Below are 26205 nucleotides of genomic sequence, written 5' to 3' on the forward strand. Positions count from 1 at the left end.
GTCAGGTGGTAAGTATGTTTCCTTCATTCAGAGTCCTCCTGTCCTCCCTCCCTCCAGTTCTCCCTCCCACCTCCACCCCTGCATCCAGTGAGCTCCAGGCTGCAACTTTGCACCCTTCCTTCTCTGGACTTCTGTGCCTCCTCCCAGCCTCCCAAAGTGCTTTCTAAAAAATAGATCTTTTCCCTTTAATCTTTGTTTTTATGTGTTAATGAGGAAGGGTGACTGGTATCTGAACAAGAGAAAACAGAGTTTTCAAGAATCAGCGATGTAAAATCCAGAACTGGAAGCCTGAATCACAAGCACGGTAAAAGGAAGTTAGGTTTGCCAGAGCGTCTGTGAAGTATTGGGCACATGAGCCGTCGCCCTCTTATGTTACTAGAAATAACTTTTAATAAATAAATGTTATCATAAGTCTGGTAATTTTAAGGAAAATCGTTTCAATGTAGTATTAGGTATTTGCTCCAGCGCAGAGGAAGACTTTAGGCATCGAATACTAAGAGTAACAGGATTGGCCTGACTGCAGATTCGCCATTGATGGAGGATTGTCGTTCATGGATGCCGGGTAAAGGAAGCCTCCCTGCGTCCCCTGTCCTCGGCAAAGGGAAGACCAGCCCCTCGCTGCCTTTTCAGGCGTGGTGGCCCGCGGGGACACCTTCCCTACCGTTCGTTCTCTCACCTGTTCAGTTTCCATTCCCTGCACCTTGGGAAGCCACGAGAAGACCCTTTACCCAGATCCCGACACGGGACGCCGCGCCCTCCCTGTGCCCTGGGGCTGGGATTGGCCGTGGGCTGAGCGGAGACGCGCGCCCTCCCCGCGCCCCGGGACTGGGACTGGGGCTGGCCGTGGGCTGAGCGGAGACACGCGCCCTCCCTGCGTCCCGGGACTGGGACTGGCCATGGGCTGAGCAGAGATGCGCGCCCTGTCTGTGCCCCGGGACTGGGACTAGCCGTGGGGCTGAGCGGAGACACGGGCCCTCCCTGCGTCCCGGGACTGGGACTGGCCGTGGGCTGAGCGGAGGCGCGCGCCCTCTCCCCGCCCGGGGTGGGGGGGACTGGGACTGGCCATGGGCTGAGCCGAGACGCGTGGCTCCAGGAGGGCTGGGGCGGCGAGTGTCGAGAAAGTCGGGGAAGGGGCGGGGTCCGCAGGAAACCTCTCCCGTGCCTTCCGAGCCCGCACCCGGGCGCCCCGAGTGACCAGCCATCCACAAGCAGCAGCTGTGAAGGGCTGAGTGTCTCCCACACGTCGTGGAACAAAAGTGGATTTCAGTCTGCGGGACGGAGAACGCCCCTCCCACAGGGAACGGCTTGTCAGTCAACACTGCCTCAATCTGTGCCTTTTCCGTCCCAATGCCTTGTGAATAATAATAATAATAATAACAATAATAATAATAATAATGACAATAACTAGTAATGATGGTGATGATGTGCTGGGGAAATCTGTCCCTTCCGAGGAGCATTCGGAGAGAAGGATGGAAACACGGAAAGAAGGCAGGTTCTCCCGGGGTTGATGAGAGCCGCGGGTTCGCGTCCTGGCTCGGGAGCACACAGAACGCACCCTGTCGAGCCGCCGCGCCTCCGTTCACATGAAACGCGGCTTTTCTCGTAACGGGTGGGAAATCGCCAGGGACTCCAAAACCCGCAGCCGTTAGCCTTCAACCGCGAGCAGAAAGAAACAGGTTGCAAGTTAAACGGAAAAAGAAGGCCACACCCTCGGGAGACGCCGGTCGTCCCCGCAGCTGCGAGCCCGGCGGGCGGCGGGGCAGGCTGGCCGGTCTGCGGCCGCGAGGCCGGGGCGCGGTGCGGGGGGCGGCAGGGGCGGTGGGCGCCGGGCGCGCTTCCCCGACAGGAGAGCATGCAGGGGCAGGGCGCGCGCGCCCCGAGCCCCCCAGGTAAGAGCCGCGGCGACTCCGGTTGCTCTCCACACCCGGGAATTCCTCCCGCAGGAAGCGTCTCCACTGCAGCCCGAGGCTGGCGACACCCAGGGCCGAAAAAGCCCGTGGACCTACTCCAGGGAAAGCGCAGCGGGGCGAACCCCTGGGACCCCACCGGCCCAGAGGAGCAAATACCACGGTGTCCGGCCCCGGCCAGGGGACTGGGGCGGGAGTTGGGGGAGGACGCGGCGCTCGCCTCCCCATCAACACGTGGAAGCCGGTGGAGAGGAAAGGCGGAGGAGATGGAATGCAGGTCGAGAGCCCCAGCCCGGGTCTGGAGTCGCCGCGCAGACGCCCGGCGAAGACGCCCGGCGCTGTGCCCGGGATGGAGCGGTGTGCGGCCCAGCGCGGTCCTCCGGGGACGGCGGCAGAGTGAAGGAGTCGGGACCCCAGTCCCCCCTGGGCCACAAGGCCAGCAGCCCACCCACGGCCGGGCCCGGCGCGCCCTGCCCGCCAACTGATTCGGAGCAGCCGTCGGCCGTCCAGGGCGACCGTGCGCCGCGGGCTGCGGAGGGGCGGGGACCCCGGGAAGACTCGGGGGAGCAGATCAGAGCCTTAGAGAACTTCTTTGCGTTCTGCCTCGAGCTGTCGTTCGCCCAGGCCGCGTCCCAGCCCCAGAGGGGCGGCCGGTGCGTGGCACAGAAGTTCATGGTAACAGGGTAGGGAAAGGCAGTTTGACGGATGCCATGTGTTGGAAACACCACGCGTGGACTTAAACTACCACCCGTCCGAGTTTTGAGTTCCCCCGCCCCCGCCACCCCCCCCCCCCGCCCGCCCGCCGCAGCCGTGGCCGAGGGCCGTGGCGGCCGGCGGGATCCCCGGGCGGGAGCCGACGTGGCGGGCGCACAGGCGCGCGCGCCTTGGAGCCGCGGCAGCACGGCGGGTCTGGAGTCCCAAGCGCCGGCCCCGCGGTGGCAACTTCCAGCAGACACCAAACCCACCCCTGCGGGCCGGGGCGCCGGGGCCGGGGGCTGCCCGGGCTCGGCGCGGCGTGGGCAGAGCCTGCTCCGCCCGTGGGCGTCTTCTGCCGCTGCCGCCGCCCGCTCGGGCAGCGGCACTGCGGCGCCTTTCCCCGCGGCCTCCGAGCATTCTCCCCGGCTCAGCCTGGCTCGGCCCTCCCAGCGCGCAGGACCACGCCACGCGGCGCGCGGCGATTCCGCAGCCCCTCGCCCGGCCCGGCCGGGAGGACGCCGACCGCGCGCGCCGGCCGCCGGGGACCCCGCACGCTAGCGGAGCTCGCGGTGTAGACCCAGCCGGGAGGGGCGGGGGGAGGGAGGGGCGGACTCGACCCCGGGTCCGCCGGCCCGTGGGGAGGGCAGGTCCTGCGGGGCGGAGCCCGGCCCCCGCGCCCCCCTCGGCGGCCAGGGAGGAGGAGGAGGGGGGGGCATGGCCAGCCCGGGGGAGTCCCTCGCTCCCCGCCCCCGGGCTGTGCGGCCAGCTGCTGGGGACGAGCCGGGCCCGGAACCGCGGCGCAGTGCAGCAGGCGGGAGCCGCGCAGTCGGCGAGGGGGGCGCAGCGGGCCCGGCCCCCGCCTCCGCCGGCCGCGCCGTCCCCGCGCTTGGCGCCGGGGGCTGCGGCTGGGTGGCGGCCCGCGCTCCCCGCGCACTCGCCCTCCCCTCCCCGGTGCCCTCCTCCCCTCCGTTTTCCTTTTACTCCTGGCCGCCGCCCCCTCGGCCCCCTCCCCCCCTCCTCCCCTCCGCGGCCTCCCCCCTCCCCGCGCGGCTCCCGGGGAGGGCGGGCGCGGCGGCGGCGGCGGCGGCGGCGGGAGGAGGCGGCGGCGATGCTGGCGGCGGCGGCGGAGGGCGGGAGGCGGCTCCGCTGAGCGGCGGAGGACGGGAGGCGGCTCCGCCGAGTGTCACCCCCAGCGGCAGTCACCGCAGCGGCGGCGGGCGGCGGCGGCTCCTCCTCGCGCCCGCGCTCCAGGGCTTGCTGTTCCCAGCCCGCGCCGGGCCCCGGCCGCCGCCGCCGCCGCCGCGGCTTCCTCTCGGCCTCCCGGGCGGCCCCGGCCCCGGCCCCGCCGCTGGCGCCCGGACTCCGCCGCGGCCCCGAGGCGCCGGCTTCGCGCTCGCCGCCGCGCTGCCCCTGCTCTTCGGCTCCGACATGGAGGATGGATCCTCCAACAACGCGAGCTGCTTCCGAAGGCTGACCGAGTGCTTCCTGAGCCCCAGTAAGCGGCCGGGCGGGTCTTGTCCCGCGGGGGGCCGGGGCGGCGCGGCGGGCGCGGGGTGGGGCGCGCGGACGCCGGCCCCGCCGGGCCGGGCTCCGGCGCTCGGAGGGGCTGCGGGCGGGCGGGGAGGTCGGGGCCGGGCTCCCGGGGGCGCGCAGCCCACCTCCGCCCTCTGCCCCCGGCCGCTCAGCCGCGCACATTTCTGCATTTGTGCCCCGAACTTGGTCGCCGCTCACGCCGGGTCCCCCGAGCCCGCGGGCTGGGCGGAAGGCGCTCGCCTCCAGTGGGGGCTCGGGCCGCCGGTTCCCGGGGCCGGGGCAGGGCCGGCCGCGCTCCCGAGGCCGGGGTGGAAGCGGGCGCACTCCGCCCGCGCGGTGCGTCCGCCCAGACCCGCTGGAGCCGTAGCTGGGGTCCCGGGCGCCCGGTTGGTCCGGGAAGGGGAGGGGCGGTGGGCGCGCGCGCGGAAGGAGAAGGCGCCCGGCCGGGACCCGGGGCCGCGGCGGCGCGGCCTCTCCCCGGCCCGGCGGGCAGGCGCGCAGAGGCGGGCGGCGGGGGAGGGCAGGACCCGGCGGGGCCGTCGAGGCAGCGCTCTGCGGGGAGGAAGGAGGCCGGCGGGCCATGTGGGGGGAAGAGGCGCCGGATGCGCGGCGGAGGGAGGCGGCGCGGTCGTGGATGGAAGGAGAGCGGGGTGAGGACCGGCCGGCCGGGGCGGGAGCGTTGGGGTCCGAGCGGTCGCGCCCGGGGGGCACCCGCGGACCTGGGCGCCGGTCGGGCCGGGCGCGGCTGCTCGCGGCCCTGGCCCGGACCGGGCCCCGCAGACCACCGCGTGCGCACCGAGCCTTTGTCTGCTCCTCGCGGGCCCCGCGCTTCCGCCGCTGCCGTCAGGGCTTCCCGCTCGCGGCTGCGCCCCGCGGCGCCCGGCCCGGGCTCCTGACGCTCCCGGGAACCCGCCGGCCCCCCAGCCCCGGCGACCCCCGCCGGCCATGGAGACGGTTCCGCGCCGGCCGGGCCCTCGCCTGCAGTGCTGATTCCAGCCCGGCGGGTCCCCGGCGGCCTCCCGACGCATCCGAGCCCCCCGGGTGGGGGCTGGCGTGTCCGGGCGTGACTGGCCGGCGGGCGGCTCTGCGCTCCGCGGCTGACCCCGGGGCCGAGGGCCGCTCCCTCCCCGCGCCAGTGCGGGACTCGGGGCCGGCGACGCTGAGGCTCCGCGCACGGAAAGCGCCCAGCCAGTGTGGAGACTTTTTCCACTGGCGAGGGACCGCATGGGCCGGCCGTGGGTGAAGGGCCGTGTGAGAGTGGGGTCCCCCGAGGAGGGGGATAAACTAGGGAGTGAGTCTACCTAGGGTAAAGGACTGGGGTTGCTTAGAGCCACCCCTCCCCCACCGAATCCCGTATTTACCAATTTTTTTTCCCCCTTTGTCCTTTGCTAGTGGGTAGGGTTGGGGATTTTGGAAGTTTCTGTGCCTTGCGGTGACAGCCTGGGGGACGAGGAGGTGGCGCAGGGCTCAGGAGCAGAGGGTTTGGAAGGAGCACATTTTCCAGGGATGTTGGTACTGCCACCTTGGGGTGGGGCCAGCAAGCATTGTGCTTGGCGGTTTTGGAGCCGCATAAAGATGCTCCAGAAAGATCCTAACTTTGTCTTCGCTGCTTCTAGCCTGCATTCCCTTTAGGAAGATTGAGCACTTGAAAAAGCGGGCCCACCGTGCCCTACTGGGAAAGCCTGGTGTACAGGGACAGGCTCTGGAGGGGTCCCTGCCCCTTCCTTCCCCAGGAGCCATTGGGAATTTGGAGGGGAGGGGAAGGCTGCCGGCTTTAGGGAGATACTTTTACCAGGATACTTTGAAACAGAATCTGTTAGACTCCTTTCTTGGGTGGAAGGGAGATGGGCGGTGGGGTAGCTAGCCTTGTTCTGATGTTGTGGCTCCTGAGTTACTACATCTCAGAGGCTAACCCCTCCAATACTGACAGACTCTCCCCATATCATTCCTTAAAAAGCTCTAACAGAATTTTGTAAACATGCTCACATTTATTCAGATGTGTGCAAGTGTTGAGTTTTGGTTGCCTTTTTTCCCTCTTGTGGTTTGATGTCTTCGTCGGTCAAACACCTTGCCATGTGAAGGCTGCTCTGCTTGGTTATTACTGTCACAAAGCCTGTCAGAAAAGAAATGAGATGTTGAAGGACCCTAGCCTCATTCCCTTCCTGTGTATCTTAGGGCTGCATTATGGTTCACAGTGAGCTGCTTCACTCAGTCCTACACTGAACAGATGTTTAAGAAAAGCCAGTGTAGGGCACAGAGTTTGGCCTAGTGGTTAAAGTGCTTGCCTAGCATGCATGAAGACCCGGGTTCGATTCCTTGGTACCACATACATAGAAAAAAGCCGGAAGTGGTGCTGAGGCTCAAGTGGTGGAGCTCTAGCCTTGAGAAAGTCCAAGGACAGTGCTCAGGCCCTGAGCTCAAGCCCAGGACTGGCAAAAAAAAAAAAAAAAAAAAAAAGCCAGTGTCAACTTGCCAGGTCCTGTTCTGGCCAGAAGCTCGGGCCCTGGAAGTGACAGACCCAGCCTAGAAGAGAGGAAGAATGGCCAAGGAGTAGATTTGGTAATGTCCGCATGACAAGTGGTCTGCCATCCTTCTGCCTTACACTGTGCTGTGCTTCTCTCAGGCTCTTTCTGACCTCCCCTCATTTCCTGCTGTCTGGGCTCTTTCAGGCACCATTGCTGATTGAACAGGAAAACCCTGTACATGGAGAATCCCAATCTATTGTCTGAGAGCACATTGGGAGAATCTCTCTTGGCAATGTGAAGTATGTGTCTGTGGGCAGCAGACGTCCACTGCCAGTAATGATTGTACTCGGTCTTCTGGAACCTACCATAGGCTGCGTGTACTGGGTGGTTAGCCTGTCACGTGATTGTGACTTGGGGAAGAGGTGCAGAGGGAAGACATGGAAAAGACCTGTGTTTGTTCAGTGGAGACCACTGCCCCAGGCTGGCTCCCATTCTCTATTCTGTAACATGTTCCCTGCTGTGAGGGGTCCCAGGAGCACAGGGTGAACACACCCTGGGTGGTAAAGAGGAGGCAAGGGGAAAAGGGAAGGAGATGGAGGATTTGGCACTGCAAAGTGCCATACCTTCAGGCTGCCCTCAGTCATTAAAAACAGGCAACTGTTTTCCTGAGTTGTAGATTTTTTTTTTGTCTGTAGTGGGACTTGAACTCTGGGCCTAGGCGCTGTCCCTGAGCTCTTTAGCTCAAGGCTACCGCCCTACCCCTTGAGCCACAGCACCACTTCTGATTTTCTGGTGATTGTGTGAATATAAGAGTCTCATGGACTTTTTTTTTTAGTGTGCGGGCTGGCTTTGAACCACGATCCTCAGATCTCAGCCTCCGGAGTAGGTAAGCTGACAGGGGTGAACACCGCGCCCGGCCTCTGAGTTGTAGATTTTTAATCTATTTCACACCCCTCACTAGCCATTCTTACTCTGTTTCTTGAGACCTGAAACCTGTGTGGCCGACGCAGAGACTTAACTGCCCGTGAACATATCCCTTTTCAGAGCAGAGGTGTTGAGAACTTTGAAAGACCCTTGACTTCTCATGGCGTTTGGACTTCTCGTGTGTGTTTGTGAGCCATGTGAGGCTGAGAGTGCAGAGGGAGAGCTGGCCCCAGCCTAGTACTGGCAGTGGGTCAGCCTCAGTCAGCCCCCGAGTGACAGCCAGTTGGACTTAGGCAGTGTGCAGGGTAAGCGGTTTGAAGGAGGTAGATCTGACCTACAGCTCTAATGCCTGTTCAGGGATGCCAGTGAGGAAGGCTCCGTTCCTCCCGCTGGGTGTGAGCACTGATTGCCACAGCCCTCCTTGGAGAGGTAAGCTGGATTTTGTCTGGGTGGGTGATCAGTTCAAAGGACAAAGCTATTTAAACCAGGTGGGGTTATTTAGGTTATTAATATGTTAATACATAGTTCTATGAAAGTTCATTTTTAATTTGGAAAAAAAAAACCAACTAAAAACATGGCAGAGCTACTCCCTAAAGCTTTATATCAGACGTGGAGGTATTAAAGGTAGATTTTCTGCTATTGCAACTTGATATGGTCACTTTAGATCACTGTTACATCTAGAAGTGTGTGTGTGTGTATGTGTGTGTGTGTGTGTGCACGCACGCATGCACCAATCCTGGGGCTTGAACTCGGGGCCTGGGCTCTGTCTCTGAGTTTTATTTTTGCTCAAGGTTAGAGCTGTGTCACTTGAGCCACAACTCCACTCACTTGTGGCTTTGTGACAGTTAATTGGAGATGAGTCCTACAGACTTGGCTGCCCAGGTTAGCTTTGAACTTCAGTCCTCAGATGCCAGCCTCTTGAGTAGGCTTTAGGTGTGAGCTACCAGCAATCTACTCCTAGAATTATTTTTTTTTAAACCTCATCCCAATAGGAAAGGCCGTGCAGCACAGTGTCCAGTGTGAGGAGTATATAATACATAAATTTGTATACACATACCTAAAGTATGTTGTGCATGGTATGGTAAACCTTCCACCAATGAATTCCCTGGAGATTCTTTTATTTAAAAGCAGCTCATGTCTGAGAAAGAAATCATTTCATATAAACGTCCTTAGTTGTACATCAAGACATTTAAATGTTTTTTGGATGTGTGAATGAGGTTACTGTAAGTGACCTCGTCTCTAAGTGTATGAAGGCCAGCTGCAGCAGAGGTACAGGGCCCTGCCGAGGACAGCGGGCACCCAGCGTCCGGCTTGCCCATGGACTTGCTGTTTCCTGACTTGCTTCAGGCTGGTCTTCGCTCCTTGTCTGAGTGCTGGTGAGATCCCACTGGGGTGGGGGGGAGGGGCTGCACTCTCCTTGGATTTTCTCTCTTAGCATGGCCACAGCTGCTGACACACTGTGGAAGCTACTTTATATTTGCGAGGGGAATTTGGAGAGGGCAGCAAAGGCCATTGCCTATCTCCAGGGAACCTTGAAGTCTACAAGCAGTGATCAATGAGAGCGTGATCCACTCTAGAGGACCAGTATTCCAAGGTGTGCAAGGCCAAAGCAGTCCTCCCTACGGCATTGCAGTCCTCCCCAGGTCCTCTCAGTGCCGGCTGACCAATGGCAGTGGTGACAGCCCCACCCCCACCGAGGTCCCACAGAAGCCTTGCTGGGGAAACTCCAGTCTGTTCTTGAGGTGAAGAGGCCAGGTTCTGTGAAGGCTGAGGCCCAGGGAAGGCCTTGCAGACGTGGAAAGGTGTGCTCCGAGGTGGTAGGTAGGAGGTGTAGCTCCTGACACGGTCGGCCTGGTGGGGGCTCATGGGCTCCATCTGGGAACAGGAACTCCCTGGAGCACTGTGCACAGACAGGTGTGAAGGGAAGGCAGTGAGGCCTTTCTCTGTGGCTGACCCCTCCTGGGCTGCAGAGTCAGCTGTGGTCCAGACAGGGACCATGCACAAGACATGTGTGGGGGCCTGGCAGGCAGAGGGAGCGGTGGCCTCGGGTGGAGGGCAGTGTGGCTGAGCAGACTCTGGGCTCTGTGGCACAGGGGTGGGAGGGGGTGTGTCCTGAGGTGTGAGAGTAGGGCTGTTTCCAGACCCTGGGGAAACAAGAATCAGAGCTGTGACCCACCATGTGTGCAGCCAGGCTAACTAGCCAGGCACATCAGAGGATCCTGTTCCCCATCGGAGCTGAGCCTAGGAGGGGCCCCCCCACCGTGGGCTGTGCGGGTCTGTCAGGGGAGGGGCTGTAACTGGGTCTGCAGGATCAGGGGCGGCCGCCATGCAGAACTGCTCTGTAAATGGACCTTGAGGCCAGAGGGCAGAGTAAAGGCTGTTTTGCTGGAGCTTGGAGCCAGCTATGGCCCTGGCATGTAATGAAGAGGGCAGAGGGGCCAGCAGGGCTTTGCACATCAGAGGGGATGCTGCACTTCACCCCATGTGCAGAGGGCATTTGGGCGGTGTGGAATGGGCAGACGCTGCTGTGAGATTTCTGTCTGGTTTGTGATTTAGTGGATGAAGCTTGGGGCTGTGGGGGAAATAGAGGCTTCCAGGGGATGGAGACAGCTTGGGTTCCAGGAATGCTGGCACAGGCTGGAGGGGGAAAGGAGAGGGAGGGGTGCTGGGAGACTGCAGGTAGATCACCTGTGGAGTGCTAGGGAGAGGGTTAGGAGTGTAGTGGGCCTGGGTTACTGGGAGGGAACCTGTAGGGGGACAAGATGGGGGCCTGGGATTGCAGTAGTGGACAGGTCAGGGTCGAACGGTGTGGACAGGTCAGGGGATGAGCAGCACAGACCTCAGAAACATGACTGATGGTCCCTGGGTTGCAGGGACTATAAAGGGATACTGTGTGTGTGTGTGTGTGTGTGTGTGTGTGTGTGTGTGTGTGTGTGAAAGAGAGAGAGGGGGGAGGGGGATGGAGGGAGGGAGAGTGCATTAGGTGGTTTGGGGAAAAGAAGGGGTGTATTCTAACAGTATCTAGGTACAATAGTGCCTCTCAAAAGCTCAGTGAATGACAGGCGGTGGCCTGAATGGATTCGAAGCAGACTGTGACTCCCCAGCCCCCAGGCAGGCCTGAAGCCTCAGCTCAGAGTGTGGGAAATGAGTGGTGGGGTTGAGAGGAGGCCAGAGGCCAGAAGAGATGGGAGGAAAGTTGGAGCGAGCTGGCCAGAGGAGACAGCATGGAAAAGAGCCGGAGCTCCAGGAGGAATGGCAGGGTGGAAGAGGCCAGGGCCCCAGGGGCCAGCTGGCTCCAGTAGCTGGTGTGTCATTCGTGGTCCTGCTGAGACATCTGGACCTGAGGGGCAGCGCTCGCTGACTGGGAGTAGAGGAGGGCACGCAGGCCTTTCGTGGACACTGCCGTGCTTGGCAGAGGCAGGTGCAGAGGCCCAGTTACCCAGGGAGAGACTGGCTGCGTCCCGGGGACTCCACTCTGCTGGGTTTGGTATTGAGGAAGGAGCTGTTTGAAAGTCCAGGAAGAGTGGAACAAGCTCAGGAAGACTGGAGGAGTGGGCCGGGTGCCCGCAGGCTCTGAGGCCTGGAAGGAAGTGTCTTTGGAGAGGGAGCGGGAGGAGGGTTGTGGACTCTACGTCCTGGCTGGAGGTGGGCAGTGTGACACACAAAGATCAGCAGTTTTCTCCGGTTATCCGCAGCCCATTTTCCCCGTTGGGCAGCACCCAATGGCTCAGGGATCGAGCCAGACAGGGTGCCTGTTCTGAGGGAACTGTGGATCGGGAAGGGGTGCAGGAGGAAGGGCAGGGCAGGGGTGTGGAAGGCCCTTCCTCTGCCTGCCCTCATCCGTCCTCAGTGGTGAGGGGAAGGGCCTGGCAATCCTTTCAGAGGAAAACTTTGTTAGTACAGTGGCCTGCAGAACAGGTAACCTCAGGGCATGCATGTGCGCACACACACACACACACGCACGCACACACATGCACACGCGCGCGCACACACACACGCACACACACACACGCACACACACCCTCTCTACAACTCCACAGCACTTCCTGATGAAAGCTGACGGCAGAGCAACACCTGAGTGGAGCTGAAAAGGAACAGTATTTGGTTAATAGAGCTGAAAGAGGGGACTCCAGAGGGAAGGGAGGGTGGGGGCCGAGTGTGAGGTGGACGAGTTCGGCCAGGGTATGTGTGGGGCGCAGGAAGTGGGCATGGGGGCCCTTGGGGCTGGTGGACCGAGGCCAGGTCATCCGTCCTCCTGAAGAGGGATGGCCGCATTCTCCGTTGAGGGAAGGGGTAGGTGCAGAGGGCGCCTCGCTGTCAGGGACTGCACCCCTGGGCACCTGTTACTTCTTCGTCATGGCGGTACATATGTCGGGCTGACCATTCCTGGGGCCTTGAGGGTCTGAAACAAGGCACCCGCGTGCGCGGGAGGGCTTGCTGGGACATTGCACAGCCCCACCGCCTCCCCAGATTCCTGAGCATGCTCCCAGGGAGCTTTGGGGGCTCCCCTCCCCTCAGTGGCCCTGCCTCCTCCCGGTTCCAGGGTAGGAAGGGACGGGTGGGGGAGACGCTTGGGGATCTGGTGCTGTCCGTCCTGAGGCCGTCCAGAAGGCGTTTGCACTTTAAGGGTCTAGCAGAGAAAGAGCATTCCCCACCACGTGTGTGGATGAGATGAACTGTTCATAAAAAGACAAGTGTATTTGGACTTTCTAAAGCTGCAAGTACAAGGAGCAGCTCTGCCCAAGCAGCACTTTCCTGGGATGCACGAGAAAAGAGGTGGTGCTGGGTTCTAAAACGGAAGGCCAAGGAAGGAAGGGAGGGGAGTGAAAGGAGGAGGAAGAGGTGTGTGTGTGTGTGTGTGTGTGTGTGTGTGTGTGTGTGTGTGTGTGTGTGTGTGTGTGTGTGTGTGTATGCGTACATATAACTCAAGGAGCACTTCTTTCTTTCTTTCTTTCTTTTTTTTTTTGCCAGTCCTGGGCTTGGGCTCAGGGCCTGAGCACTGTCCTTGGACTTTCTCAAGGCTAGAGCTCTACCACTTGAGCCTCAGCACCACTTCCGGCTTTTTGCTATGTATGTGGGGTACGGAGGAATCGAACCCGGGTCTTTGTGCATGCTAGGCAAGCACTCTGCCACTAGGCCAAACTCCCAGCCCCATGGAGCACTTATTTCTATATAATGCAGTGTGTGTGCTTTGGTTCCCTGGACTTGATATCTGTTCTCAAGGTCACGCGTGTGTTTTCAGGTTTTCTAAGTTCCAGGATCAGAACCTTCCTTATCAAACATTCTTACCTGGTCAGCCAGTCACTGCATCTTTTTAGGATCCTACCCTTTGCTTTTTATGTTAATGATATCACCTAATTTTTAAAAATATCTTCTAATTTTTAGACAGGTTAGAGCCCTAGTTATAAAGCCCTAGTAATAAAGAGCTGTGGGGTGCTGGCATGCGGAAACAGAGAGCAGGGCAACAGACCCTGGCAGGCCAGGCCTGGTGTGGCCATGGGCCAGGGCCATCCCACCAGGGTTAGCGGGGGGGGGGGTGTTGAGGGGGGAGACTGCAGAAGCTTGGGCCTGGCAGGCCTTCTCATTTGGAAGAATGTGAGTTCAGTTCCTATGTTACCTCCAGGATAAATTGCAAGGGGCTCATCTATTTAAATACCAAAAACAAAGTAAACTTGGTGGGGGAGGTAGAAATAGAGAGAGGGGGCAGACAGACACACAGACAGAATGCATAGAGTGAGCTCCCACAAAGGAAGTGGTGAAAAATTTTTAAATGTGACTGAAAATCCAGAATTCATTGAAGGATTGTCAAGTGTTGAGGAAACAAAAGCGAATGTCTTAGCATAGCGGCCATGTGCAGGAGGCTCTGAGTACCGCTGAGTTGTCTCCCCACCTTCTGCCCTTCCACTTGGCGTCCAGTCACGTGCAGGAGGCTCTGAGTACCGCTGAGTTGTCTCCCCACCTTCTGCCCTTCCACTTGGCGTCCGGTTTCAGCTCCAGCAGCACGAGAGCGTGAGAACTTCTGAACTTGGTCCTAGATGAAACACTTGAGGCTTACATCGAAGCACAAAGCTACCTCCCGGACAGAAGAAGAGCTCCCAGAAATGGACACAGCCTGTCTCTCCCCCAGCAGTCTGAGGGCGCACAGACAGTCCTCCTTCTTTTAGCGAAAGAAAGAGAGGTAAATGGCTCTTCCAAGCAACAGACGCTCCAGTCCATTCATGGCGAGAAACACAATTTAAAGTAATGCGAGGTGTCATTTTCACCTGACAGGCTTGCAAAAGCTAACAGGCTTTATGGCCGCCGTTGGCAGTCGTGCGGGGAAGTCAGCGAGTCCAGCCCTCGGGAGACACGCTGGCAGCACCCACCCGCATCACTTCTCAAAACAAATGTACTGACTGAGCCAGTGACTGTACTTATGGAGCTCCTCATTCAGATGCTCTCCTGCATGACCAAAAAGACTTAACAGGTGAAAGATAACGTGTGGTGTTGTTTGGACGATAAGGTCGGAAATCACCTAAAGGTACCAGGAAGGCCCTTCCAGCAGTAAGAAAGAATGTAGTAGACAACACCCGAGTACATTGCTACAGGAAAAAGCAGAGTATGCCACACACACACACACTCACTCACTCACATGGACCCCCACAGAGCCTCTCCACACACACCTGTTCCCCCCATGTTCACACACACACACACACACACACTCACATGGACCCCCACAGAGCCTCTCCACACACACCTGTTCCCCCCATGTTCACACACACACACACACACACACACACACACACGTACTGGTTTTGGGAGGATGGTCCATGCCTGTGGCCCCAGCTGTTTGGGAGGTGAAAGTAGGTAGATTGAGGTCTGAGATGCCTGGCTAGGGCAAGACGCTGAGTTCAAATCCCAATACTTCCAAAAAGAAAGAAGACTCGGGAGGCTGAGATCTGAGGATCACAGTTAGAAGCCAGCCGGGCAGAAATGTCCCCATGAGACTTTTGTGTCCAGTGAACCACTCAAAAACTGGAAGTAGTGCTGTGGTTCAAGTGATAGAGAGAGTGCTAAAGAGCACAAAGAGGCTCGGGGACAGCACTCAGGCCCTGAGTGCAAGCCCCACAACCAACCGAAAAAGGGAAAAAGAACGCTTGTATGTGTTGATAGTTGTTCAGAGAAGCTGGGAAGGAGCCGGGACTCGCCGAGGGCCTCCGCAGATGGGAACCAGGCTGGAGGGCGGACCTTTCAAAGTGGACCACTTTATGGCTTTTGAGTTTTGAACATTATAGCTTATTAGTTCTTCAGGAATCACCTTGAAAAACAAGCAAGAGTCACACAGAATGCCATGTAATCACTTGTGTGGTGCTTTCCTCATGTTGCTGGAGCGTTCCTGTTGTGTGTTTTCTCGTGTGAGATCATGGTCTCATGCCTCAGCCCCTGAAGTTTGCCTCGCTGGTTTCTGCCTTCCTCTAGCCTCCCATGCTGTCTCCGACACAGAATCCCCACATGTCAAGCCTGAATATTAACAGCTCCACAGACCTCAGTACCCCTCAGTGTGGTATCTTACCAACCATGCTACATCACTCACGGTCTTGAGAATGGGAGAAAATCCCACCCCCAACCCCCTGTAAAGGAAAGCATGTAATTTCTCTCTTGTGACTGTCTGCGCAGTCGTCTTTGAGCTGACCATCCCAGCCAGCTTCATCTTGAACAGGTCCCTATGTCCTGGCAAGAAACTGAAAGCCTTCTTTGTGAGGAAGAGACCTTTACCTCCCAGCGCCTCTCAGGTGAAGCAGCTGTAGCCTCAGGTGGGCCTGCCATTCCTGACAGCCAGACCCCGTGGTTGGTAGGGAACCTGTCCTGTGGAGGTGACTGGCCCACCGCAGAGTGGAGACAATGCCAGCCTGCACTTGCCTTCCTAGCCTGGCCCTGCAGTGCCAGGGGAGCCCTGGTGGGCAATAGCTGGACAGGGCTGGCCCACAAGCGCTGGCTCCAGCCTGGACAGAGACCATCGCCCAGCTGCTAGGCCCAGCCCAGAGGAAGCTGAGCTGTGTGCCACCTCCCATTTGATCACTCCTGACTTTATTCTGGGCTGAAAGCTCCTGCTGTTCCTGTAAGCGCTACGTGAGCTTTTTCCCTTTCCTTGGGTTGGATAACCAGCCCTGCTTATTTTCCTGTGTTCTACTTGTTGTGTTGACATTTTTCTTTGTCTTATCACTTAATATTGTTTCCTTCTGGTCCTGGTCCGCCCATCGGTTTTATTTTAGCTGCTACTTCCTTCCTTCTTTTTAGTTTTAGTTTTTTGGGTTTTTTTTTTTTTCAGAGCCCTATATTTGCCTTCCCTGTCAGCAGATGCTACCTGTGCTCATTTCACCCAGGGGCGCCACAGCCCTTCTCCTCCTCCTCCTCCTTGGGTTCTGCCAGCCAGCTTGTCAGGCTAGGTGGTCACTGAGGTCTACAGTGGAGGACAGAGACCTCAGTCTCAGGGGAGACTTGCCAGCCCCTTTCTCCAGGACATTCCTCACAGCCACTGGGTTTCCGAAACGCCTTGGTTCTAATGGCTTGCTCTTTCTTGGGGTGCGTCCAGTCAGAGGCTCAGCAGGGACCTGGGTGTCTGTCTGCCAGGGGTGGCTCTTCCCCAGTAAAGTTATTAGCACTATGGTGGCTGTCATCTGTCCACAGCGTCTGGTTATGTCGGATGCTTTCTTTCTTTTTGTGAAAATGGGTCTTTATTAGGACATTGGTCAACTCTTTTTTCCTGAGTTTTGAGTTCCCTTTTGGTTTCATTTGGGTACATTTTTACATGTATCCAGGGCCACATGTTGGAGATCAAACTGTTTTGACCTCTTGTGTCTTAGAGTCGGGTGGGAAGTACCAGTTTGGGAGTGACCTCAGTTGTAATCATTCTTAGCAGAGCGGTCAACTTCAGAGAGGGGTGAGTGTGTAGAAAGAGCCAGTTCCCTCCTTTGCTTTCCCTTCCTGGTGATGCACTCCTCCCCTGCAGTGCTTAGCTTGGGCTTTGTGAATGGCAACATCTCCCTAAGAAGCGGAGAGGAGACGGTGCCTGCATCTGTTAGCAAGCAAGCACCAAGTGGGCAGGGTGGCACAGAGCTCAGTGACTGTAGGCCTCCAGGCCGCCTGGTGGTCCTCAGCTCTCTGTGAAGACACAGAGGAGGCGTGGGGCACACTGGCCTGTGTCGCTTCCTTGGATTCGTAACTACCCCAGAGACAGGCCCTTCGTGGACGGAGGAGAGGGCCTGGTCAGGAAGAACGAGGCTGCCCGAGCATCCATTCTGCTGTTCCCTTTGGGAAGGTGTTTCTTTGTAGTTACAGGAAGTACAGCTTCTGGAAACACCCATAGCAGGAACGGCTGGAATCGCCCAGCAGCTCTACTTTCTTGGCACAAAATGAAAGGAAAATGTGTTAAAAACAAAAGCGGAGAGAATTTTTAGAAAGAGAAAGAACTTCAAAAAGACCTCAAGCATTTGCCACAGAATTCTTTCAGGAAGGAGAAGCTACCTGGAAAGCCATGGGTGTCGTCCCCACCCCCAGGAGCTCCGGGCCTGGCAGGAGTGGACCTTCCTCTGTGGTTCTGATTCCTTCCAAGGGCCAGGCAGATGCAGACAGCAGGGTGCCAGGGGCTCTGCTGGGCTGTGAGTGTGAGGGTGGCGTCCGAGCTGGAGGAGTGGAAGGCCCACTTAGGCTGCATCTGGAAGGGTGTGTTCTGCCGTGCCCTGCCCCTCAGTGGTAGCCAGGAGAGGTTAGACCTTTTCTCTTTGTAACTAGTCATGTCTTGTGAATTGTCCATCTGCAATTCACCCTGCATTAATCCTAATGGAGTATAAGGATGGTTTTAATCCTCTATATGTGCATTCAAACTTAATTTCCTCTAATGTGTGACACAAGTGAAGATGCAACTACAGTTTTGTCCTCGAGGATCACTTTGGAAAAGGCTATGTTTCAAACTCCCTGAAAACATCTTGTGTTTACTCTGTACTTACTGAAACAAGGTTACCAATAAATTAATATTGATTTACTCTATCAATCAACGGGAGGAAATGCACTCTCTCTGTTGTAATGTATTTGAATCCTTTAATTCTGTGGGATGCACCTGTGTTCTTAGAAGCTTGTTGATGGTATCAGTTTACTAGTGAGTAATGTTTCCTAAGCACTCAGAGTTCTGAACCAGCATGGACCTGGCGTGCCCTGGTGTCTGGGCAGTCTTGAGGACACAGGCAGGAGTGTGCCCTGGTGTCCTGGGGGCCTTGTTGGCGTCTTTTGTGCTCTGTCTTGCAGTTGGAGGATGGCTGCCTCCTGGAATCAAAGTTGGCCTCAGGTCTCAGCTCTCCTTAGATGCTCAGGACTTGGTTTCTCCATTTGGGAAAGGAGGCCCAACTTGGGAAAGTTATGGAACTTGACAGCTTTCCTGAGGTATAGAAACATTCCATCTGTGGTATTTAATTTTAATTTCCTATTAAGTGGGAGAGCCTCAGCTCCATTTTTCCTTTTTACTGGTACTGGGGTTTGAACTCAAGGTCTGGAATCCTTGCTTAGCTTTTTCCAGTCACATAGGTGTGCTGCCACTTTCACCACAACGTCCACTTTTGGATTCTTGCTGGCTATTTGGAGATAAGAGTCTTGTAGATTTGTCTTCCCAGGCAGGCTTCGCATCTGGATTCTTAGATCTCAGCCTCTGTGTAGCTAGGATTATAGGTGGGAGCTACTTGTACTCAACTCAGCTTGACTTATTAATATAAAAAGAGGAAAACAAAATACAGCGCATTTTTCAGAAATCTTCAGAATGCTGCCGCTACTTTTGAAGACATAGGGGCTTCATGGAGAGGCCAGTAGGCGGATGTCTCTGTGTTCCCGGGTGAGCACGAGCTGGGGGGCCCCCGCCCCTCAGGTCCCTGAGGCTGTGTAGAGCTGCTGCCTGCGTCGTGCCAGGCTGGCCCATTTTCTTGAGAAGATTCTAGTGTGGTCCTATTTTCAGATCTGACCTGCTGTACTCTGCGGGTGGCTCTGCCTCTTTACCCTTGCCTCCTGACTTACGTAGGGTGCTGAGCTCTGACGGAGAGGATTAGGGGCTGGTTATGGGTGCCTGCTCTGGTGATGTCAGAAACTGGTCCCTGTGGGTTCTGAAAAGTGGACATGAGGCTGCATCCTCTGTCATCTGGCTGAACTCAGACGTGGGTGATTCCTGTGGTTCTTTGAATTACTCATTTTCACTGAAGAATGATTTCTCCACTTGGGTTTCCTTGAAGTCAGAGTCTGAGATAAGGCTGGACCTCACTGGTGATTCTGTTAAACAGGAGGAAAATGAGACAAGGCCACACAGAGCTGTGACAGTGATGGATGGCCCAGGGATGGCAAGGGGGGATAGACCAGGGGTGGTAAGGGGGGATAGACCAGGGGTGGTATGGGGGATAGCCCAGGGGTGGCATGGATGTCATGGGGTTGGTTGGGTCTGGCTGGAGTCTGCCCAGAGGGACCGACAGTAGATCAGCACCCTAGCCCTGCACCCCACGCTGGCCATGCTCACGGCCTGACCTCAGCAGGGGCTGGGCCCAGACGTGTCTTCGTCCCACTTCCTGAGTCCTAGAAATTCATAAGAAGGGTTCACCAAATGTACAATTTTTCTCACAGTCCACAGAATCTACATGGTTACATTTATTGTACATTTGGTAGGTTTTGAGACAAAATTATACTAATTCAGAGGCAAGATGTTTTACCATGAGCAGAAGGTTAATTTATTTTCTCATATCCTACGTGGTAAGGCAGAAATGTGAACACACAAATTTTAAAAGGGGTTTTAGCAAAAGAATTTGGTAGAAGAAAAGGGTTTTTGATTAACCTTGATTAGTGGCAATATTCAACAAATTAAAACATTTTATGCAGGGAACATTCAAATTATCAAGAATTTTCACTATTTCAATGCTTCTAGTTTTCAATCTTCTAGATTAATGTTGAAAATTGCATAGGGCATGTCACTCACCTTAAAATGTTGGCACAGATCATATTTAATAAAATGTATCTTTGTTACTACATTTTCTGAATCAGAAAAACCTACATCCTATCAGACAATGGCATGAATTACTATTGTAGTAGCCATATGAGATTAGTGATGAGAAGCTATTTGAAATTAAATCCTAAACCCAGCGTGAATTAAGACAGCGCCCTTTGGGATTCTTTTCTCAGGCCAGGCTGGACTTTTTCTATGGAGAGCATGAGAGAATCCTCTAGACTCAGGACTCGCCCCCCATCCCGCCCCACACACCCCCAAGCCTCTGCTGCAGCCCCTCTGCTGCCCACCATGGCCTGGGCACGGACCCTGCCTAAACAGATGGGCTGTTGTGTCTTTGTATAGTTTCCTGACAAAACAGCAGTGGGCCCTAGCTTGCTGACCCCTGTCTGTACAATTGACAGACATTGATTTCTTCCTCTGGGACTTTAAGAACCACTTCATCTGTGAGAAAGAGGGTCCTGTCGCCAGGTCCAGCCAGTGAACCAGCGTGACTTCCTGACCCAATGTGCCCACTGGGGTGAGGTCTCTGTGCCGACTTCTGTGAGAGCCTGGGAGAGTGACAGGTTCATGAAACAGTTTAGTTTGTCACCTAGAGTGTGTGTGTGTGTGCGCGCGCGCGTGCGTGCGGTTATATTGAACAATCTTAAATTGCTTTGCAAAGGCAAATGTAAAAAGGAAAAACACACGCCCATCAGCACAAACCCATCTCTGGAGCCCTGTCTCAGGTCTGTGGTGTTTCTGTGAAACTCAGCAAGTGTTTTGTGCGGTGATGGAGCTGGAGCTGGCGTAGAGACAGGGCAGTGTCACGCCCTTCTCTTTTGTGGAAGCTATGTTCATGCACACAGAGGTTACGCCTCAGTGCAGCCAATTTGTCAAGAAATCCTTGTGTTATCTAGATCGCTCCTTCCTTCCTTCCCCTGCCTCCCTCTCACTCTCCCTCCTTCTTCCCTCCCCCTCTCTTTCCCTTCTCTCTCTTTCTTTCTTTAGGTATTGGTTACTGGTCCTGGTGAAAATTTGGGTGGTGCAGAATTATTGATCATGTGATGTACTTTCAGCAGGCTTTGTTTAATGAGTGTATGATACCTGTAAAATACAGTGATGAGCAGTCATGACCGGATGCATTATTCCACAGTGATAAATGTGTGGTTAAAAAGTGAATGATGTGCTGGGCACAGTGGCTCACGCCTGTCACGCTGAGATCTGAGAATCATGATTCAAAGCCAGCCCAGGCACAAAAGTCCGTGAGACTCTCAGATTAACCATCAGAAAACCACAAGTGGTGCTGTGGCGCAAGTGGTAGAGCGATAGCCTTGAACTGAAGAGCTCAGGGACAGCGCCCAGACCAGAGTTCAAGCCCCACAACGGGGTGGGGGGGCATGTAAATGTGTTGGGTACATTAAAGACTGTGTTTCTCTGATGGCCTGCCTGTACTGCCTTTTTGATTTCCATTTTTTTCTTTCTTGCCAGTCCTGGGCCTTGAACTCAGGTCCTGAGCACTGTCCTTCGACTTTTCTCAAGGCTAGAGCTCTACCACTTGAGCCACAGCACCACTTCTGTTTTTTTTCTATGTATGTGGTACTGAGGAATCGAACCCAGGCCTTTGTGGAAGCACTCTACCACTAAGCCAAACTCCTGGCCCCTGATTTCGTTTTTAATTGACAGATGACAGTCATATTTGTTTCTGGAGTACCATGTGGTATTTTGATATACATTTGTGCATTATGGGTGATGAAGTCAAGTAAATCTGTCATGTACTTATCAAGTAGTTTTTGGGTAAGAACATTGAAATTTTACTGTTAGCAAGTCTGAAATATACAGTGTGTTACTATTAATTAACTATGTGGTGTGAAGATCTTTAAAAGTCTTCTGCTGCCTTATTGGAACTCGTAACTTGTAATCAACATTTTTCCTGTTCATCCTCTCAACCTCCAGCTTCTGGTAACCACTTTCTACTTTCTGCTTCTGTGATTTCTACTCCAGATTTCCCCTGTGAGACCATGTGCTGTTTGTGTCTTTGCCTAGCTAATTTCACTTGCCTCCTTTCCTTTTTTTCATGACCTTTCATTGAGTTTCCTCCATTGCCAAAAGAAGAAAGTCATAGCTCTTTCTATCCATCACTGCTGGGAGTAAAAACCTCTGGGATTCTGAATGTGGCACAATCTGAGAAGACTTCTCTGAAGGAAGATGGGGCAACCAGGGAGAAAGCAGAGACAGAGCTTCCATGTATGTGGGAGACTTTAGTTCCACCATGTCACCAATGTCATAGCAAGGGTCTGTGTCTGTATCCACTCACCTTCCCCTCCACCTGTGCACCCACCTTTGAGTCCAGTCCATCCACCCCACTCTCCTTTCCTCCACCAGTCTACACTACATGCCTGTCTAACCACTTAGGCATCCACCACCTCTCTGCCCATGCTCATCCTTTCATCTGTTCAGCCACCCCTCCTTCCTTCCCTCCCTCCCTCTGTCCATCCATTAGCCTACCCACTCACCCATCCATCCATCCATCCATCCATCCATCCATTTGTCTACCCGCCTGACCATCTGTTCATCCATTCATCCATCCATCTGTCCATCTGTTTACTCATTTATTGTAGAACTATATTTAGTTCACAAGTTAGAAGTTGTCACTTGAAACTAAATTAGAATATATGTTTAAATTATACACATCAAATTCATTTATAACTATAATTTATAATTATAGAAAGTAACCTTTTCAGATAGAAACTAGATGACATTTATCCTAGAAGACTAGATTTCCACAAAGGTTATATTGTGGTGAGATTCCATAAACCGAGTGAACTGTTTGATTGCCTCCAAGTTTTGACCAGAATGTATTTCAGATATATTTTCTGTAAAAACAGTGGAACCTACATCATGCCTAGTGATTTAAAGTTGTGATGAAATGTTTTATGGGACAACTGGGGAGTGTGTGATGGGGAGGGCCGCTGATTGTGGGGTATGCATGGATCCTGGCACAGGCTACCCGCGCTGGATGGCAGCTGTCCACCCACGCTACCTGAAGCCGCAGCCTGGAGCCCGTGAAGGAAGCCAAGTTCCTTCAGATTGGACCATGGCAGGGAAGACTGCAGACCCCATCTTCCAGCCGCTGACCTGGGAAGCAGACGCGGGTTAGGTGTGGGCACAGCTCAGTGCGCCAAGAGCCCCTGTAAGCAGGTGTAGGCTATCCGAATTCCCCAGATTTCCCGGGTTCATGTGCCTGCCCCTCCCAGTCTAATCGGTTCACATCTGTGAACATGTTTTGTGTGGCTCACCCCGTCCTCAGTCAGACAGTCCAGTGGATCCAGGAGGCTGGCACAGGGAGGGGTGCAGAAATGGTCTGTGCACCTGACAAGCCTTGCTGCGGAGATGAAAGGGGCGGATGTGGAGTGTGAGCAGAGGGAGCTCCGTGTGACGGAGCCGGGCCTCTGGCCACAGCTAAGTCCCAGCAGCCTGGGGCTCTGCTCTCCGGGTCGGGGTGTCCAGGTGACACCCACAGGTCGATCCCCCTGGACCGCAGCAGAGATGGAGTTTGCTCCAGAACACAGGACAGGGCTGCCTCACGCTGCCGGCACAGGCGCCACTGTGTTCTTACAGTTCTTGCATGGACCTGCTCTTCCCTAGTTCTTCTAATGGTCCAGGGAGGGTGGATGGCTGGCAGAGCAGGGGCAGGGGTGGACCTGGCAGGCCTGCCCTGTGCCTGCAGGGTGCGCCCTGCCCTGGCCCTCTTCTCCCAGCCCTCAGCCCTCATGAACTTCTGATGCCCAGCTTCTCTGGAGAAAGTGTTGGCAGATGACTGAAAGGAAAAACTTGGAGCTCGACAATTTTAATCTTTAAGAATGGGCGATCCTTTCTTGTTTTCCTGGATGTCTTACTATGAATGGAATGCTTTTCTTTTTCACTTTATGCGTTCAGCTATTCCCTCATAACATAGAAGTGCCTTCAAAGGACTCTGAAGGCTTATAATTCTCTTTTCTCCTATTCTTTGCTCAGATTCGAGCACTTTAATGTATCTTTCTTCTACCCTCGAGGCATCTATGCAGCTGTCAGTGTTCTTCTGTTTCTAGGATACCTGCTGGTGGGTCTGTGGCTGGTCAGCAAGTGGATGCCCGCAGACGTGGCTGGTGGGTTGTGAGCCAGCCCTGTATCCAGGGAGCACCAGGGGCCTGTTATGTATGGGATGTCGCGTGTCTGTCTGTGGACGGCAGCTGTGAGAGCTGGGCGTGTGGCGCTTACATGGTGTGGGACTGTTGGGAATATTTCCCAGTAGGTGAGTCTGAGGACGAAGTCAGAGTCAGAACAAGGCTATTATCCTAGTTGGACAAATTGCATTATTCTGTGCTAGTTATATAAACCATTTGAATAAGTAATTCTCATAAACAAATTCAAAAGCTACTTATGCCATCTGTGCTTGATTTAAATCCAGATTTTATGACAACAATATTGCACAGTTTATAAACACTTTCTTCTATTCATGTGACATCTAGATCGGGGCATGGCGTAGGATGTCTAGAGGAAAGGAAGTGGAGGAGCGTGGCGCAGTGACCACTGCTGTGATTGTCACGTTGTTACTCAACAACTCTTCCTAATTCATACTCGGGTTTGTGTTCTTTACGTTTTCCTTAAGCTGACATTTTAGCTACTTTTCTTCCCATGTAGGCAATGGCCAAATAAGCCTTTTAAAATTTAGAACTACTGTTGATAAAAATCACGTAACAGTTTTATTAGTAGATGCTTATAGACCAGCAGTAGCAAGATGTGCTTATTTAGCACAACTGTTTGTTAATGAAGATGTATTAGAGTAAGTGAGGTCAAAGAGGTATAGAAACCTTCATAGTATGTATTTAACAACAACACACAAAGAGAAGTTTATTAGCAAAAGGCGGTTAGAACCTTGATGGCTTGAAACCACTTCCAAGCAAGCCATTTCACCATCTGGAAAATTCAAATTAATGAAGTTTTCATTTTGTATCCTGATGAAAAAGGACAATGTGGGGGTAACTCCAGCTCTGTTCATTTATGTTGGCTAGAATCCTTTGTTTTGTTTTGCTGGCCCTAGGACTTGAACTCAGGGCTGGGAGCTGTCCCTGCGCTTTGGTGCTCAAGGCTAGTACTCTACCTCCTTGAGCCACAGCTCTCCTCTGGCTTTTTTTGGTGGTTAGCTGGAGATTGAGTCTCATGGACTTTCTTGCCAGGGCTGGCTTCAAATTGTGATCCTGAGATCACAGCCTCCTGAGTAGCTAGGCTTTACAGGAGTGAGCCACCATGCCTGGTCCAGAGCTCTTTTGTTGTAGATATGCCTTCATTTTCTGTCATGTTTAACTTCAGTTAGCATCAGAGAATTAGAATAGGTACAACTTCCTGAAAAAGCATGATTGATTTTGTGTCTCAGGTTGCAGTTACTCAAACGAGGTGGTGCGGGGGGGGCACAGAGCCAGCAGACCAGATGAAGGAACCCGGGTTGAATCAAGTTCCTTACTCTTCCATGTTCTCCTAATCTGTACTGTCCTGACCCCCTTTCCACACATTGCTCCCTCCTGCCCTCCATCCCCCTTTCCCTTGCTCTTTTGGTCAGTGGAAAGATGTAATGGCCAGGTAAGAGTGTTTTGTCTTGGGCTAGAGAATACAGAAGTGACTACTATTGTTATGCAACGTTTCCTGGCACTTGTGTGTTCTAGGGGCTTGGAGCCTCCAGTTCCCCTCAGTGTAGTAGTTAATTGGCCATTGTTGTTTGAATATTCTATTTTAGATTGCTAGGTAGGCAACTAACTACATACCTCATTATGCAATGTGGGTGTTGTGTGGGTGACTTAACCTTGCTTTGACAAACTTAACTTTTTGCCAGTTTTGGCTAGTATGTACTTAAATGGTGAAGCTTAAGATTTTGCAGTCTATGCTTTGAAGTTTCTGTTTATTTTGTGTTTACGTGTATAGCAGTGTGCCAGCAGTGCAGAATGGAACGCTTAGATCTTCTGACTTCAGGATAGTGCTAATTAGGTGATCTGAGCCCAGAAATAAAGGTGGCGTGCGTCTTTCCAGAACATGGCCTTAACTGGCATAAGAAAATCAAATTAATTTTCTTTTGAAGCTGGATTTTCTTTGGTGTGGAATGACTGACTCTCCCCTCTCCTTCTTTCATTTCCTCCTTCTTTGTTAAAATCCATTTGCATTCAGCTTCCATTTGCATTTAGTTTAGGTCTCTACTGTACTTAAAGTAATCAGTAACAAAATGAAGTAAGAGGCGGATGTGTTGTGTGGGGAATCATTTCTAACAGAAAAAGTTAAGTGCGGTTCCTTTTTGAGCACCTGCCCCCACCCCCCAACAATGGCAGTGGCATTCCACAAAAGGCATTCTCTTTGCAGACCCATTTTGAGGCGCTATGAGTTGTCTTACTGACAGGCAGGGGAGGAGAGCCTGGAAGAGGCTCTTGAAGGAGCTAGGAAACAATAAGACTCATAGTAATATAGGATTACAAAGAATAACTGCTAAAAAACTACCCACTTTCTTATTTTACGGGGTGGAGGCGGGGCATGATTTCAGACATGATTTTTTGGCTCTAGCATCCCGTCTTCGCTGAATGTCACCCCACAGAGAACGCCAAGGTGGCCGTGTGGCGGCTTTTGCATGCAATCCAGGAGCCTCCCAGCCTCCTGTGGCCCAGGGCTGGGC

The 26205-nt window shown here is 54.5% G+C and overlaps 1 protein-coding gene across 1 annotated transcript in view; it reads left to right on the forward strand.

Moving 5' to 3' along the window:
• The first annotated feature begins 3317 nt into the window (after nucleotides 1-3317).
• Nucleotides 3318-26205, forward strand: part of Pde10a (phosphodiesterase 10A) — a 145892-nt gene continuing 123004 nt past the window's right edge. The window contains exon 1 of the mRNA XM_090337849.1: nucleotides 3318-4098. Within this exon, the coding sequence (XP_090193975.1) occupies nucleotides 3318-4098 (781 nt within the window). The remainder of the gene's footprint in view (nucleotides 4099-26205) is intronic.

The sequence above is a fragment of the Megascapheus bottae genome, chromosome 8 (assembly GCF_031878675.1).
Source record: "Megascapheus bottae isolate mThoBot1 chromosome 8, mThoBot2.hap1, whole genome shotgun sequence".
Lineage (NCBI taxonomy): Eukaryota > Metazoa > Chordata > Mammalia > Rodentia > Geomyidae > Megascapheus > Megascapheus bottae.